Consider the following 16,725-nt stretch of genomic DNA (forward strand, 5'->3'; position numbering starts at 1 on the left):
ACTTTTCTCATCATAATGCAATAAAAGTTTAGAAAAAAAAGAAATAAAATACAAAAGAACAAAAAAAAGAAGTAAGGAAGCCTTGTACATTATGGTGTTCTCGTCCTCCCTCCCTCCCTCCTTCTGTCCCTCCATCTCTGTCTCTGTCTCTGTCTCTCTCTCTATCTTTCTCTCTCTCTCTGTCCCCTTGTCACTACCATGTGTACAAGCAGATAGTCCTGCCAGTTGATGAGAGACAACTAATCACTGGATGACTTTCAATTCCCAGCCCCCAGCCAACCCACCATCTGGTCAAAAAACACATGAGGGGGCTGACAGCGGAGCCAGCCTGCTGAGCCCAGCACAAATCGCTAATCCACAGAGTTACAGCAACTAACTAAACACATTTTTATTTGAAGGATGGTGTTCGTTACTTTTTCACCCAGCACAAGTAAATTGATGCTTAAGTCCTCCTCATGCCAAGGGAAACAATAACAATGAGTGTTCCTTGTGTTCTAAGTGCTTCCACCCTGGGGAGAAGACATGGGGCCACTGAGCCAAGTATTCTTATTTTTATTTGCCACACAAGGAAGCAGGATCTCAGAGATGTTGGCTGTCTTAACCAAGGCTGTCAGTAAGTAATGACTGGAGCAGGTATTCAAAGTCAAGTCTGACTCCTCTTCCCTGTGTGTGTGTGGGTGTGTGTGTGGGGGGGATGGGCAATGCTGGTTACCAAAACTCCCTGCCAAAGAAGGACATACAGTGGATCAAATGTCAAAGACACACTCACCTTTTTTCAGAGGAGGTGGACCGGCTCCGAGTGTACCTGGGGGAGGCTCTGGGGTTTGGGGACCTGGATGAGGGACTGGAGGATCGAGTGCTGGTGTAGGAGGAGCTACGGGAGTACTCTTTGATGGGGGAGCTCCGGGCTGTGGATGGGACCAAACTAGACTTCTTCACCTCTGCACATTGGAGACACGGGGACTGAAACCCTCTGCAGGAGGAAAAACATGTCAGTTACCCAGACACCCTTACTCTGAGGGCACCTTGACCTGATGCTCCTCTCCCACATCTGCCTAGGCCACAGTGTCCTCAGGTCATCTTTTCACCCTCCTCCTCCTCCTTTCAGGGATGACCTGCCAGGTATCAGAACACAGAAGAGCAGAGATAGAAAAGACCTCACAAATAGATGGATATTTGGTACAATTCAGCATCCTCAGGTAAGGGACACATACCATGCCACAAGGGCTGCTTCAGAGCATCCCAGGAAGCCCTCATGGGCACAGTGTTAATTAAATAACATTGAACTGTTTGGTGGGAGATCCGCCCTCCCCCTTCTTGTCCTTGGTCAGTCCTTTTGCTTGCATGAATGAGAAGCCCTGGCTGGGTGCTCATGGGTTTTTAGCACCTCTCTGACACCTTGTAATCTCCCTAAGATAAAGGAACAGGCTCTGGGGTCAGGGCCTTGAGAAGGGAACTGTAAATGACCAGAGTTAATTATATTACTAGAGGTGCTTTCTATTTCTATTTCTCCTAAATAAGGAGCTTTGGTGTTTCAGAAAGTGATACACATTTCAATACAGAAAAGGCATGCTGGGGTTACAATAAACGAACCAGTGTGAATATAGTTTAAAAAAAAATCAAGAAAGTGACGTGATTAGGTTAAGTTTGGGCAACTTTGATGTAACCCATTTTGCAGATGGAGAGATTGAGAGACCCCCAAAACAGATAGATGGAGGCCTGTTCACAATCAAACAAAGGATAGAGGGCTTTGCCTTACAGTCTTTCTTGTCTAGGGCATGCTCATTTCAAGATGAACAAGAGTCAAGTTCAAGTCAACTTCAGATCGCATCGATAGAACTTTCTAGATTCGTAACGACCTCTGTTCACCTCCTGTCTTGGCTCTTGACCCTAAGAGGCTATTCCTTCCTAAGCAAAATGTCCTCTTCTGTTCTTTGTCTCCAGACCTGAGGACATGTTGTCACTGTCCTTGTCACTTAGCCATTCCTCTACACGTGGTTCTGGTCTGACCTGACCCTGTCTTCTCTGAGAAGCCTTTTAGGACATTCTCTCTACTGCCAGTCTGGTTTGAGGGTCTCCTTTGTGTTGCTATGGTTCCTCCTGCCTAGCCCCCCTCCCATGTCTACATGACTCTTCTGGTCATATAATTCCACATGCCTTTTGCCCTGTATATTGAGCTTGCTGGAGAAAGGGCATGTGCCCCTCTGTGATACTCTCCACACACAGCTTGTCAAGTGTCACCTTAAAGTCATCCTCTATGTCTCGGGTTCTTCATGATCATCATTCTGTTTAATCTTCTCAATAGCTGCATATCTGGCCCTCCTTTTATGACCGATTTACAGAGGCGGCTCAGAAGGACTAGTGACTCGCTCACAGTCACTCAGAGTTCCAAACTTGGATCTGTCTGGCGGCTCACCCACATGCTCGTCATCACGCCAATCCCTTCCCCTCTGTGTCTGTGGTGCCCTTGGTTTCCAGCTCATATCTCTTCCACTTAGCCCATATTTATTGAGCCCTTTGTCCAGAGCTGGCAGGGCATAAATACCCATGACTTCACCATCATTTACATTCCTCAGTGAAAGGCTGCTTCTAAATTATTTAATTGGGCTGTCTATGTATATCAAATTAAGCAAGTAATGGCTATATATCTCTTGGACTTGGAATCTAGTTTTAGAGACGGGTCTGCATTTGAATGCCGCTACTGTTGCTTATTAACTGAATTTAAGTCTGCGGGTCTGTGCCTCAATTTCACTACCACTTCACAAAAAGGTTATTATAGTGATATAGATATAAAGTTGTGGAGACACTAATAGGAGCTGAGGAAAGCTGTTCGTGGGAAACATTTTTAACAGTGTCTAGCATGTTACCTTGCTCAATAGATGTTAACGGCTTTTACATTAATTAATACTAATACCATTGTTATTATTATTATCTCTTGAGTAGCGTGTGGCTATCATTTGGAAGTCTTGACCACTTAGAACAAAGGTGGACTTGAAGACCCAGCAGGAGGATAGCTCCAGTGCTTCTCTGGGTAGAGTGTGCTATGCTAGCCAACTTTCCTCACTTGGGTATCTGCCTAGTGAATTATAAACTCAGGACAGGGACCCGCCATTTTCCCCAAGCTGAGTGTTGCCATAAGGGTGTGCCTAGTAAGAAGTTGCATCAGCATCTGAATGGATGGTGCAGACGAAATGGCTAGTAAATGTAAACAATTACTCCCGTGAGAGCACATCTAGTGCTTAGTGTTACACTGTAATTCACTTACTCTTTTTCCAGATTCTCTTCATGTGTATGTACATGTGTGCAATGTGTGTGCATGTGTGCATGGATATGTGTGTGTGTGTGTGTGTGTGCGCGCGCGTGCGCGTGTGGGTGCTAGCTGGTGCCAGAGATCATTCTCCATTACTCCCCTCTTTCTTCTTTGAGGCAGGGTTTCTCAGTTAAATCCAGGGATGACTGATAAGCTTAGTCTCACTAAGCAGCTTGCTCTGGGAACCCCTGGCTCTGCCTCCTGAGGATACAGTTACAGTCAGGCTTTTGAGCCTATCTAACATTTATATGGCTTGCTTGGGGAACCTTTTAACCATTGAACTATCTTCCCAGTTGCCGTTTGCTGTGATTGCTTGAGCGACAGAGTCATTGGTAAAGAAATGATGGCCCTGTCGTTGGCTTCTGAACAAACATGAAGCTATCTTTTCTGAAGGAAAAACACAGGCAGCAAGCATAGCACCCAACAAAAAAATGCCTCCACCTAAACTTCACAGTGGCAGCTAGGTGTGTTGTCACAGATAAAGTTTATTTTGGAGTGCTTTAAATTTCAGCCTGGCCTCCAGGGCCTCATCCCCCGTATCCAACATCCCTCACCAAAGGGGCCCATGGTTAGGACTGAGGAGCCAGCATCTTACAGCAGCATCCAAAGTCCACACTTGCCTTGGTGTTATATATCCTATGACTTTGGGAGAATCCCTGGATGTTAACTCATCATGATTGTATGGTGTGTTAGTTTCATAGCCCTAAAATTGTCACATTCTATCAGTCATTCCCCCCACCATCTCAGCCAATATTTCATAACATATTTCATATGAAAAATTCCATGTTTTCCACAATTTCAGGTAACTGGAGTTGCACACACATGCGTGTGCCATGTGTGTATGTGTGCGTGCATGCACACGTGCATGAGCATGTGCCCGTGCGTTGGTGCTTAATTTGTATACATCAGTAACATACTCTTTTTTTTTTTAAGGGCCAAATAACATTCTAGAGTCTGAGGGGCTGGAGAAATGGTTTGGTGGTTGAGAGCACTGGTTGCTCTTCTGGAGGACCTGAGTTCAATTCCCAGCACTCACAGGACAGTTCACAAGTGTCTGTGACTCCAGTTGCAGGGAATCCGATACCCTCTCACAGATACATGTAGGCAAAGCACCGATGCATTTAATTATTTATTAAATTATAATAAAATTATTATTATTTTATAAATAATTTATAAAATTATTTAAAAATAATTAAAACATTCTAGAGTCTGGATATATACTACAGCTTATTCACAAAATACTTGTTTGGCTCCAACTTTTAGAAATATGAATAAAACTATTATAATTTAATAATATAATTAATATGTATAAATAATAATAAAAAACTATAATAAAATAAGTATATAATAAAAACTAATATATATGCAGGGTTTTGGAGGGTGAATATGTTTTTAATTTATTTTAGTCAGTATTATGTATGTTTTCAACTGACAGTGACTCAAATGAAATTAATGTATATATATGTGTGTGTGCTATATACATATTACATATATGTATGCTAATTTGAATGGAATGTCCTGTCTCCTGAAAATAAGGACTCCTGGAAAGAAAAGGGCACCGTAATGAGACAGTGAAATGTTGCCGCTAAGACCCGCCCACCCCCAAATACACTGACCTTGACTCACTGCTCCTGCAGGTGGGAGAGACATTCTCCAAGACAGCCCCCTTGTTCTGGGGGGAGGAGGTGGTGAAGGAGTTCCCTGAATCGGAGGTGTTGCCACAGTTGAGGTCCCGACTCTTGCTCAGCTCCCCATGGGGGCTCCCCTTCTCCTGGCCCCGAGACCTGGCCGAGCTGGTTTGCGTGGAGGGCGGCGAGGATGTGTCATTGCCTGAGTCATACTCTTGTGAGCGCCCTCGGGAGGCGGCGAGTGGGCTGGCCGATTTGCTAAAGAGGTCAGCTGCGGACCCCGACCCAGAGATCTGAAAGCAAAAAGACCCGTCGGACACTGCTGAGCTCCCGGGCTGTGTGTCAGTAACCTAGAATGTTAACCGTCATGAGTCACTGTAACGAAAGCAAAGAGAGAGGGGAGAGAAGAGACGCCAAAAAACAAAAGCACAAATTCCTGAAAGAATTCCACAGAAATAGAAGATCTCTAGATCTTTTTGTTTTGATTTGTTTTTTTTTTTTTTTAAAACCCCCTACTAGAAGAACTGGAAGATTTAGGAGTCATGCAGGAAAAGGGCATGCGATTCAGAGTAAACAAAAGTCAAAGGAAATCATACAAAAATGTAGTCTTCAATAAACTCAAACAAAAGAGACAAATTAATAGAAAGGGGAGGGCTGTAGACACCCTTAACCTCAAACAATAATCAAAAGAAAGGAAAGGGGAACGGGGAAGAAAAAAAGAAAAGGGGCTACAGGCCTCCAAAATTATATCTTGGAAATTAAAAACGCAAAAGGCCAAGGTTTAAATTTCAACCAAAATCCTCAGCTCTCTCTCTCTCTCTCTCTCTCCCTCCCCCCATCTCTCTCTCAGAAAAAGTTGCCTGAATAAAATCCTGAAGAAATGTCACATGGGCCAAAGAAATAAAGATCCTTTTCTTTCTCTCTCTTTCTTTCTTCCTTTCTTCCTTTCTTTTTTTTCTTTCTTTCTTTCCTCCTCTTGTTCTTTCTTTTAAAAAAAAGTCATGGTCACAAATTGACGGTTCAGCAGTTTCCAACTAAAGGAGTCAAGAGAGGGAAGGGCAAAATAAATGTAAAGTCATATAGTATGACTGAAAACAAACAAACCAAAATAATAACAATAATAACGATTAAAAAAAAAGTGTCTCTACAGGCATTTGTGCGCGTCCTTCTCCCTCGTAGGAGGTAGCTAAGCATCCTGAGTGGCTTCTAATAAAGTCTCTCATGTCTTTGCGGATTACATCCACTTACCAAGCAAGGACTCCTCCTTTAGTAGGAAAGGTGTAAGAGAAAGGGAAGAGCGGGCAACGTGAGTCCATCATCAGAGTCGTAAATGACAAGAAAAAACACACACCTTCCTGCACCACTTTAACCTTCGCCCTGACCTTTGGGTTTGGGGCGCTCAGTGCTTTGAGCGAGTGGATAGCTCATCCCTTGCCACTCCCTTCCTGCCCAGGTTTGATCAGGGAAACCTTCGCTGCCTGGGTACCTGGAACTACTATAGAGACCTGCTCGTTACTTCTAGAGGACACCGGAAGGGAACTCGTGATCATGATCAGGGGATTTTGAAGGGCTCATCGGGGATCGCTTGAAGAGAGGCCTCGGAGTCCTGCTTGAGGACTGGCCTAGGAAGACTGGGGCTTTGGAAGGCTGTGAGCAGTGAGCTCTTGGGATGTTTTTCTTCAATGTTCGGATCAGGCTGTGGCTGAGAGGACACGGTGAGTTTGCTTCTGGCTCCTGGCCGTTGTACCATGTTTAGTTGTTGTGGGCAGAAGGGACCCTTGCCCTGGGCTTTGCTAGCAATATATCTCTCTGAGGAGAGAAATTTGTCGGGTCAAGCGGACACCCCGGAAACCTCTCTGGGGCTCCTGGGATTCCAGAATTCTCTATTTAAATGGCTCCCGAGCCTCCTTCTGAGGTTATATCTTCTCCACAGTTCTGTCTTCCCAGAAGTAACTGTGCCTCGGGTGGATCAGTCTGGGCAGAATTGGCATGACCATGCCCCAGTGCCTGTGTGGGGCCTGTCCCACTGTTAGAAGGCGACAGAGACAGGAAGCCTGAGACCTTGGGGCAGGTTCTCACTGCCATTCTAGTGCAGAGAGACCCTGAGATTCTGGATCCAAAGGTGACTTTCACATCACCTTGAAGACATATTTGCTAAGAGAGGGAACATACTTTATTAGGCCTTGCTACTTTGTTTATGAGCATTTAGACAGGTGTCCTATTGTCTGGTCCTGAGCCTTATGTAGTATTTTTCTATTTTAAAAATAAAAATCTACTTTCCCCCAACTTTATCCCTTGTTTTGCAGACTGCTAGAGAAGGGACCACCGGAGCTTTCCTAAGAAACCTCTTCTGCCTTGAGGGGAGATGTGCACAGCTGGAACTGATAATCACAGAGAGAACCCGAACAGCTTGGAATACCAGGTCCTGGGGCTAGGAGGTAGGGCTTTCTCTATTGTTTCTCCCAGAAGGCTTTGCACATGGGCAAGGTAATGGTCTAGCCTTAGTAAATCCTGTAGGCATAGTGCAGCCTCTGCCTTAAACACATCATGTTCACCTGGCTAGCTTTGCCTTGAAGGTGAGACCTTAAAATACGGTGGCCAGGTGGAATTTTCTGGAGCCACACCTCTTTTTTTTTTTTTCTTTAATAAAATATACAGGCTTTGTTCCCATTCAACTCCTTTTAGATTGTATATCATTTCTTTCCCACCTCTGCTGTCCAGTAGTTCCATGACCATTCCCTTTATCACCTCTACTGGGAATGGGAAAGCAGCGTGACAGGGAGCCAGATCTGAGCTTTCGGGCTGGAGTTTGATTCAGGGAAAGGATCAAGGGATTTTTGACCTGGAGTGAATGGTGGGGTTATCAACGTATCAGAAAGGAAGTCAATCTTCGAAGGAACAAGGCTGGCAGAGTTCAACGGCAGGTACCTGGGAGTTCAGTGCTGTCTGGTATCTGACTTGTTCCCCGGGGGCATCTAGTCTTTTTTCTTTTTCTTTCTTGAAAAAGTACTTTCTCCTGGTATTGTCTATAATCTAGAAGTGTTTTGTTTTCCTGATGTGCCATGGTTCCCTGTGACAAAAGATGTTGAGTACGAAGTCTCTCTAGGCTGGTGCACGCATGTAGAAGGGGACCTTGCCTTCTGCGCATGCTCAGCCCCACAACTCGAACCCACAGGGATGTTTGCAGAGTGTCTCTCCCTGACCATGGACGAATGCACATATGGCTTTTGTGTTTGACCTGATAGCATTACATAGACGAATACTTTTCATCACCAGGAAGTGGAGATGAAGTCCTACTGGGATGCTTTCATTGGGCAAGAACGCCAGGGTGCACAAACATACTGGCCTCTCCTTCTTGTCGAACAGTCCCATTCCTTTGGTTGACATGAATTACAGCGTTCTTTACAAATCTCCTTCACCTACTTCATAAACCAACCCGTGATCTTCACCTATTTCTGGCTCATGCTTCCCTGAGTAGCCTCCCATAGTCCACGCTCAGTACCAAGTTTTCTTAACACAGGCCACACCCCCATCCCCAGGTCATTTGCATATCTTGTTCCCTCGGAAGGAGATAGTCTTCTCTTCTCTCCCACCCATCACCTTCTCTGATCACTTAGGCCAAACCAGTACAACATTCTGTTATTAATTCATTCAACCAACCACTAGCTCTAGATTAAATGTCTTGTTACTCAGAAGGCCTAGGGACTTATTCGACTGTCTCTTTGCCCGCTTGTTGAGGACAGGGGCCGTGCCTGGTGCAATGTTGTACAGCAGAACCCTCTAGTGCCTGGCTCAGGGTAGCTGCTCAACAAATGATGCTAAGCTCCTCCATGGTCCCTTGGGAGCCTCAGGGACTCAGTTTTTGGTAGAGGTGCCTGTGTGACCAAGCAATGGTGAAATCTGCTCAAATAGTTACCAGCTTTAGAGAACTGAACTGATTTCTATTATAATTAAAATAGCTCCATAAAAGTCCAGGGGTTTCTTTGAAGCCAACGTAAGGCTGCATGTGCTAAGCCAGAGAGAACCCTGGGGGCCCAGGATTAAATCTGGACCATGGCAGAAAGAGGGATTTCCCCTGGGTTCTTCTCTCCTGATTCCTCCCTGACCCAGGGCTGCAAGAGAAGCACAGAGGCTCTGCCTACACGTTCCTTCCCATCATGCGCTGCAGCTCTCCAGTGAGGATTTTGAGGCATAGAGAGCCTTCCACAGGGGACAAGCTACCATGACCCCTCTCAGTCTTTTGTTTGCTCTGCCACTTTGAAAGATCTGGTCGAAAGAGGCACCGACTGAACCTGAAAACTTGTATACAAACAGTTGTTAGCTTCCCTTTTGGCTATGTCCCCCAGACTAAAAAACAAAATTAAAGTCACCTTTTTGAGCCAGACAAGGCAGAAACTGGACTCTGGACTTAAAGCAGGCCAGCTCACGACACTATTGAGGGCTTGGAGGCTCAGTGGAGGCTCACTTCCCATTTGCTTCTTGGGACATTGCCTGCATCACCAAATGCCCCATTTTGGCAGACACCTCGCCTGTTTGTCCTGTTAGAGGATATTGTGCCAGGGAGGAAGGGATCACCTCAAATCATTTCTATTCTTAGTTTACAGGGACACTGCTCCATTTTACATCTATAGGTCTTGGTGGACTGTACCCGTTCAGGTATAAATAAATTTGCCACTGAGGGGCATCTGTACCCTTTAAGAACCCCCCAGCCCCAGACTCCATCTTTTCAGAGTGTTGTGTTCACTCTGGAGAAGAGAGGCTTGAAGTCACAGTGAGAGCAGCCAAAGGCAGGGCTAGTACTGGAGTGGGAGTGGGTGGAACCGGGAGACTGCAGGTTGTGATGAGTGGCAACGGAGTCTGTCTGTCCTCTGGCCTTTGTCCTCTCATCTCTGAACATCTCTGTAACCAGATACCCCCTGCCCCATGCCACTCAAGATACAAGCACTCCTTGCTCAACATCATCATGATTGGATGGCTCCTATTTTTGCATTGTTGGTACATGGCTGAGCTAATAGCCCCCTTAAAATTCATCTTTGATGAGCTCTTCATCTGGTAGGGATGTTTACATGTATAGTGACTCTCTGATCATGCATAACTGCCTATACCATGGCCCCCAGTCTCTCACAGATTCATTACCACGCAGTAATAATGTCCTTGTAGTGCCCAGGATCCCCAGAACCCTTATACTAGGGTTCTTTTCTTTGGATTGCCCTCACCTCATCCTCCACCTCAACCTTAATTCTTCCTGTTCTGTCTTCATAAAAGCTGATCTGTGGCGAATAGCAAAAACAAAACAAAACCAACCAACCAACCAACCAACCAACCAACCAACTAATCAAACAAACAAAAAAACTCTGAGCCCAAGAGTTGGCCAATTACCAAGTAAGATAGTCTTATCTAACCTGGAACCCCAAGAACTGAGGGAAGAATTTGAGGGCTAATCGTTTGTTTTGAGAGATGAAAGAAAACCTTGTAGGGAAGAAAGAAAGAGAATCAGATGAGCAAGAGCCTGTAAAAAGCCTACGGTTAGTACACAGTGGGCAGTGGGCCCCAATCCCAAAGTGGACTTTGGGAATTTGTGTAGAATATATATCACAGACTTAACATTAACCCAAGAGGGAGTGGGCTGGGGACTTATGCACTAGCCATTCAATACTCATGGGAAAGGCTGTCCCTAAGGGATGCCAATTCCCTTCTGTGTTCAGACTGGGACATAGGCAGGCAAAGTGGGCCCTGGCAAGCAGAGGATACCATCTGGAAGCTGGGAGTCAGCTGTGCACCCTGAATTAGGGAGAAGGAGGGGAATGCGTGGAAAGTGTTTGCTTCAATGTATCAAGTTGATCATGGAGATGGAAAGTGTTTGCTTCAATGTATCAAGTTGACCATGGAGACCGATCAGGCCAGATTGCACTGTGTCACAGCTAGGCTTTCTTTAGCCCATTTAGCATATTTGAAAATAAATGTGAATGGACTTTCAATTTATGTTGAATAGTGAAGGTTCACACAACAACCCCACTTCTTGTTTTTATTGGACAATTAGATCTGGGCCCATATTCCCTGGAAATGATCAGCTTTAGAGCAATTACTGAGGTGTGCTGGTTCCTTAGGGTCGGTGCTAATTACATACACTAGTGTTTGGGCCCTTGAGATATCTGAGACCTTCTGCTCTAAAAGTCCAAAAGCCTCAGAAGAAAGATGAATACAGTACTCTTGCTCTGTCTCCTTTCTCTCTTTTAAGGCTAGGACATGTTTCAGGCTTCACTCTCATCTCAACCCTTCAAACCCTTGTTGAACTGTTGCCTATCAAAGGAACCAGGAGACCAGAGACACTAAGCCACAGTCAGATTGTGCAGTGACTCTGGGTCATACGAGGTAACCTCAGCTACCTCATATACTATACATATACTGTTTGTGTATATGTATGTGATGCTTGAACTCAGAAGTCAACAGTGGGAGTCTTCCTCAATTGCTTTCTACCTTAGTTTGAAGGCAGGGTCTCTCACTGGACCTAGAATATCAGTTTAGCCACACTGACTGAGCAGCAAGCCTGGGGTTTCTCTTGTTGCTACCTTCTCAGTGCTGGGGTCACAGGAAGGTACTGCAGCACCCAGTTTTTCATGTGGGTACTGGCTATCAAACTTGGAACCTCATGTCTGTATGGCAGACACTCTACTAACTGAGCCACCTCTCCAGCCCTTACTTGTTCTCCTTATTAGGACGAATTGCTTTTCGTGATTTCACGGCCACTGCAGGGAGAGGCTAACAAATGTCTCCCCTTTATCCTTCCATCAGTCATGATGACATAAACCTTCCAAATTCTTTCCTTCCTTTCAGCTTAGGAGTCATGAGCTCTCTTCATCTCCATGTTTCTTAACACACTCAATATTAACACTTGGGGGTTTTCTAATAATTAATTAAATCCCCTCACCAGGAGCTCCTGCTCCCCAGAGTTTCTCTGGGAATACTTCAGCCCTCCAGGGGAGCCGGCACAGCTATTTATTGTTTTTGTTTCAAATCATTATTTAATCAAGAATGGAGAGGGGAAAGGCAACCTCTCACTTACACTTCAAAATTTAATTTCGGCTGGATTCCGAGATCAAGAGGCAGCTCAGTCTAATAGGTTACAAAAATACAATCAAGAAGAGAATTTCAATTAAACTGAACAAGTCCATTTACGGGGCTTCAAATGGCCCCATGGAGAGAGGCAGCTATAAATTTCTTCTTGCTTCCCTGCCATATGGGGAGCTGGGAAAGCTCACATGCTACAAGGCAGAGAGCATGCAGCTAGAGGATCCTGTTCATTCCTTAAGAAATCAATCCCTTTGTTTCTCTAAGACAGTGGGGCTGTTTTCCTTGGTGACATTCCTCTTTCTTTGACACTAATTAGGAACGCAGCAAAAGAATAGACTTGGTGACCTGATGAGGTTCATCTGGGAAGCAAAGGAGGTGAAGAGGAAGCTGGATGGGAAGAGACTGATTTTCTGAGGATAAAGAGAAGATAGAGGTCCTAGGACTGAGGCAGCTCCAGGCCCTGCAGTGTGTCTGACATTGGGTAGGGGGAAGTAGCTGGCCTCTGTGCCCCTTCTCTTTCAGGAGGACCCTGAAAGGATGACCACTCCCAGCTCCTCCTTTCTCAGAAGCCTCACCCAAGGTCCCCCTGTCTACCAGCTTCCCAAGTCCTCCATATAAACGTGGCTGGATAGTTTTTCCACCCAGCCCAGGTTGAAAGGAACAAAGTAAGCTCAAGTAAATGAGTTTTGCATCAAGGTAAATTTCATTCAGTTTAAAGATGAATCTGATTTTATTCTCCAAGGTAATGTGTTTTTCTACCTCTTCTGGTGGTGGAATGTCTCTCAGCTAATAAAAAGAAAAAATAAAGATGGTTGTTTCTTCTTTTCTTACATGGCAGAGACTACACTGTGCCATTTCCAATCCCCATGTCCCCAAGTGTCACCTCCCCATTCTGGACTGTGTCTCCTCTCCACTGCAGTGAAGGACTTGGGTGCCATTGCTTCTCTTTCTATAGAGCGAAAGGCACGTTTTCGCCCCATCTTTCCCTTAAGGTTGCTGTCAGGTGCACCAGTGGATTCTGAAGACAGAGGGCGTTGCTGAGTTCGTTGGGAGTGAGTTCGACTTCTGTGGCAATAAATCATGTTAGCAGCTACCATGTGTGTGATGTCAGATTCCAAGCCTAGACATGAGTTTTCCTACAACAGATGCCTGGCACATGGCAGGACTGCATAGTTGTTTTGTTATTGTTGTTTATATATTTGTGTACATGATCATGGTATGGATGTGGAGGCTAGAAGTCAATGTCAGGTATCCCCCTTAATCATCAATCTCTACCTTATTAGTTAGTTGATTTTTTTTTTGAGATAGGGTCTCTCAATGAGCCTGGAGGTCAGCAGGCTAGCTAGACGGTCTTCCAAGACGCCCCATTGACCCTTTGTCTCTTCCTCCTCTCCCTGTTTTGTGGTCACAGGTGCACACCATTGTGCTTGGCTTTTATATGGGTCCTGGAGACCCAAACCTAGGTTTGGGGTAAATGATTGAGCTGCCTCTCCTGACCGTAATGCATATTTTAGTAAGTGAATAGATACCTTGTCTCACACCGTCATCATATTGACCATGTAATTAGGTTAGGATAATTATTTCAAGGTACAGATGATGACATCTACACGGATAAGCACACGGCTCTCCTGCTCAGACTCCCTGGCTTCAGATCTGAGTTTCTACAATGAGGAGCTTGTCGCATCCTTATTCTATGGAGGACATGCTGTGTCTGTTGAAGAGCTATAGTAAAAACACCGTGTTGCGTGTCAGCCATCGATGCTAGCATCCGGTACATAGTAGGCCTTTAGAGAACATTAGTTAGTGGTGCCACCCAAGATGTTACTGGAAGACAAGGTCAGGGACTCCAGAACCCAGATCTGCTCCAAAGCCTACATTCTGATCACAGACACTCTTTACGAAGCACATGAAACTGTTGACAGACTCTGCTTTCTCCTTTTGTCTGTTGGCATCTGTGGAACATGTGGACCATAAATGATATAAGACTGCCTTTGGCCCTAGTTATAGTACAAGGGGCGGGGGGAGAGGTGGCTTTGGCTTCTCCTTGGTCCAGATTCAGTCCTTTTTCTAGATTCCTTCTGCAGTTATAAGAGGTTTGATGGAGAAAGACCACACAACAGAAATAGAAAGGCTTCTGCTAAAGGGCCACCAGCATCTCCGACGCCCTGCCTACCCTCTGCTGTCTCTCTTCCCTCCCAATTGTGTTTCCTTCCTAGGCCATTGTCTTCCCAGAGCCTCACTTTCTCCATCTGCAAAATGGGGATGATAATGATGCATACTTTTAAGAAACAGGGAGGGGTGGGCAGGGGGAATAACTATGCAAATTATGTGGTGGTGCTTGCCACATATGGCATTTCCATTTCCCTCTCTACATGAGTTATTTCAAATCTATAAATCCCACCCATCCTTCAGTGCCCAGCTCAAATAACCTCTTATCATAAATCCCTCTCAGACATCAAGGCAAGGAGTGTAACACCTCCACGGCATAGTGTGCTTGCTCCCATGGCTGCTGAGAGTGACGCAGAATAGTCACCAGCTGTTAAGGACGCCCCACTAGAAGGCAGGCTTGACACCAAAAGGGATTAGCTATTGTATTGTACTGTCAGGGGAGTGTAAAGAAAGTGTCAGGGGAGGGATAATTGGCTGGTGGGGGATGGGATGAGGCAGCAAAATAACTTACCAATCCGTGTGCAATCATTTGACGGTTCTAACAAGCACAGGAAGGAACGGTGGTCACAGCCACCTTCCTGCTCTAATTAAACTGACTGCTGGGTTCGTGAGATGCACAGTGACCAAGTAAGAGAGCCTCTGGTCACCTTTAACCAACCAGGATCCAGTTCAGAGTCAGGGCCTTCATTTGCACAGGCATAGATGCAAACAATTTCCTTTCATGCACCTGCTCTTAGCTGTTTTCAAAAAAGCTCTGTGCACTGGAACATTGGGGGCGTGACAAAGGAGGCTCTCAGAACTTCTAGAACTTCCATTTTCCTTCTCATTGGCTAAATCCTGCTCATAGTTTTCTGAGTTTTCATTCTCTATCTGCCCCAAAACCTAATGCCTCTTCCTGTCAGCCAACCTTCTGCCTCATCTCAACATCCATCCTTTGTCACACTCGACCCTTCCCTGTTGTCACCTTATCTATGTTCTTTCTTAGCAGTCACAGGCTTTCTTCCCCATTCATCAGAAGTCCAGCGCAAAAACCAAGCCTAACCCTTTATAGACAGATGCTCAGCAGACGTGGATAGATGTGACGAAGTGGTTGGTAGGTGTTTCCATGCAGAAGGCCCTACTGTTCTATCTAATGGAGAAATATCTTGGGGCTGGAACTCTTGGGACATCTGGGATGTACCTGGAATCTACTCTCATTTCTGCCTTTGTAATGGAGAAGACAAAAGGGAACATGGAATCAGATTTTGGAATATATTTAATACTCACAGGAGCCAGATAACCTCAGATAGGGTGAGTGCAGCTATATTGGAGCTAACTAGTATTTATGATGGAAAGGTAATCCTGTAAGAAGCAGGATTGTGATTCTTTTTCCAGTTTACCCATTGGCTTACCCAAGCTGGGAAGTATACTTTTGTTATTATTATGACCTCTGATAATGCCTCTACCTCCCTCGTGGTTATACCCATGATATTGTTGGCATCACCAAGAAACACTGTATAGCATTTGCCTCTCACCAGTTGCATTCTAAAATGTTTACTCACAGCTAATTACGGTGACCCCATGACAAGCTTATGAATTAGGTCTCACCAGTTGTCATGTTTTTCAGAATTTGAGGAAACAGAGCCACAGAGAGGTAATGTGACTAGCTCAAGGTTCCACAGCAGGAATCTAGAAGTTTTGTCACTGGACCAAGCACTGGGCTAAACGATTATCTTTTGAAAAAGATACTGTATATATGTGTGCGTGTATACATTCATGCATTTGTGTGTGTGTGTGTGTGTGTTTGTGTGTGTGTATGGTTGCACAATCATAATGCCCTGTTTTGTTTTTTAACAATCCCACCTTGCCAAACCCATAATTACTCTCTTATGCTTCTCCATTTTTGTCCTTCACAACCAAGTTGTTGGGAAAGAGGTGAGCTCTTAAGGCCTCTTCCTTGCATATAAAGATGAAGCCTGGCATTTGGTTCTTCTGACAGGGGTTGAACTCCTGGGAGATATGGAGGGTCCTGGGGTACATGGAGGCTCCTGGGGGTACATGGAAGCTCTTGGGATACATGGAGCAGCCACCAAGAACTTGTGTTCTAGAAAAGAAACTATCAAGAGCCTGATAACATCACTGGTGATTGAGAAAAGACAGATGCAGTTTTTGGCAGCATCTTCACACATGTGAGCTTCTTAGGAAACCATTCCAGATAGGTGAAAAAGTATAAGTCTGGTTTTGCCACATTGTAGCTAAGGTCAGTTGGGGCTACTAGGTAGGCTACCACAGGCACAAGCACATGGGCATCTCAAGAGCCATAGCTCACTTAGGGACACTGATCTGTTTCTCACTGCTAATCAAGTTTATTTATACTTTTTCTATAAGTTAAATAATCGCACCCATTTTCCCAGCTAAGAAAGTTGAGGCTTGTGGAGGTTGGTGGGTTAGTTGATTAGTAAAGACTCAAAGCTTGGCTGCTGTAGTTACTGCAGCACATGAGATTTAGGGCACTTAGAGGTGAGAGAGTGCTGGTGGGAACTGGACACCTACATGCTCTAAGTAGTC

The 16,725-nt window shown here is 45.1% G+C and overlaps 1 protein-coding gene and 1 long non-coding RNA gene across 2 annotated transcripts in view; one reads left to right on the top strand and one right to left on the bottom strand.

Moving 5' to 3' along the window:
• The window catches only part of Srrm4 (serine/arginine repetitive matrix 4), a 157,324-nt gene that overhangs the window by 8,731 nt on the left and 131,868 nt on the right, over nt 1-16,725 (bottom strand). Inside the window, exons 9-10 of the mRNA XM_031337618.1 lie at nt 4,927-5,231; nt 770-973 (exon numbers count right to left, since the gene is read on the bottom strand). Coding sequence (XP_031193478.1) covers nt 770-973; nt 4,927-5,231 — 509 coding nt within the window. The remainder of the gene's footprint in view (nt 1-769; nt 974-4,926; nt 5,232-16,725) is intronic.
• Nucleotides 1,107-7,431, top strand: LOC116068273. The gene is made up of 3 exons (XR_004109521.1): nt 1,107-1,199; nt 6,392-6,653; nt 7,245-7,431. It is a non-coding gene; the product is annotated as an uncharacterized LOC116068273 (long non-coding RNA).

The sequence above is a fragment of the Mastomys coucha genome, unplaced genomic scaffold (assembly GCF_008632895.1).
Source record: "Mastomys coucha isolate ucsf_1 unplaced genomic scaffold, UCSF_Mcou_1 pScaffold22, whole genome shotgun sequence".
NCBI lineage: Eukaryota > Metazoa > Chordata > Mammalia > Rodentia > Muridae > Mastomys > Mastomys coucha.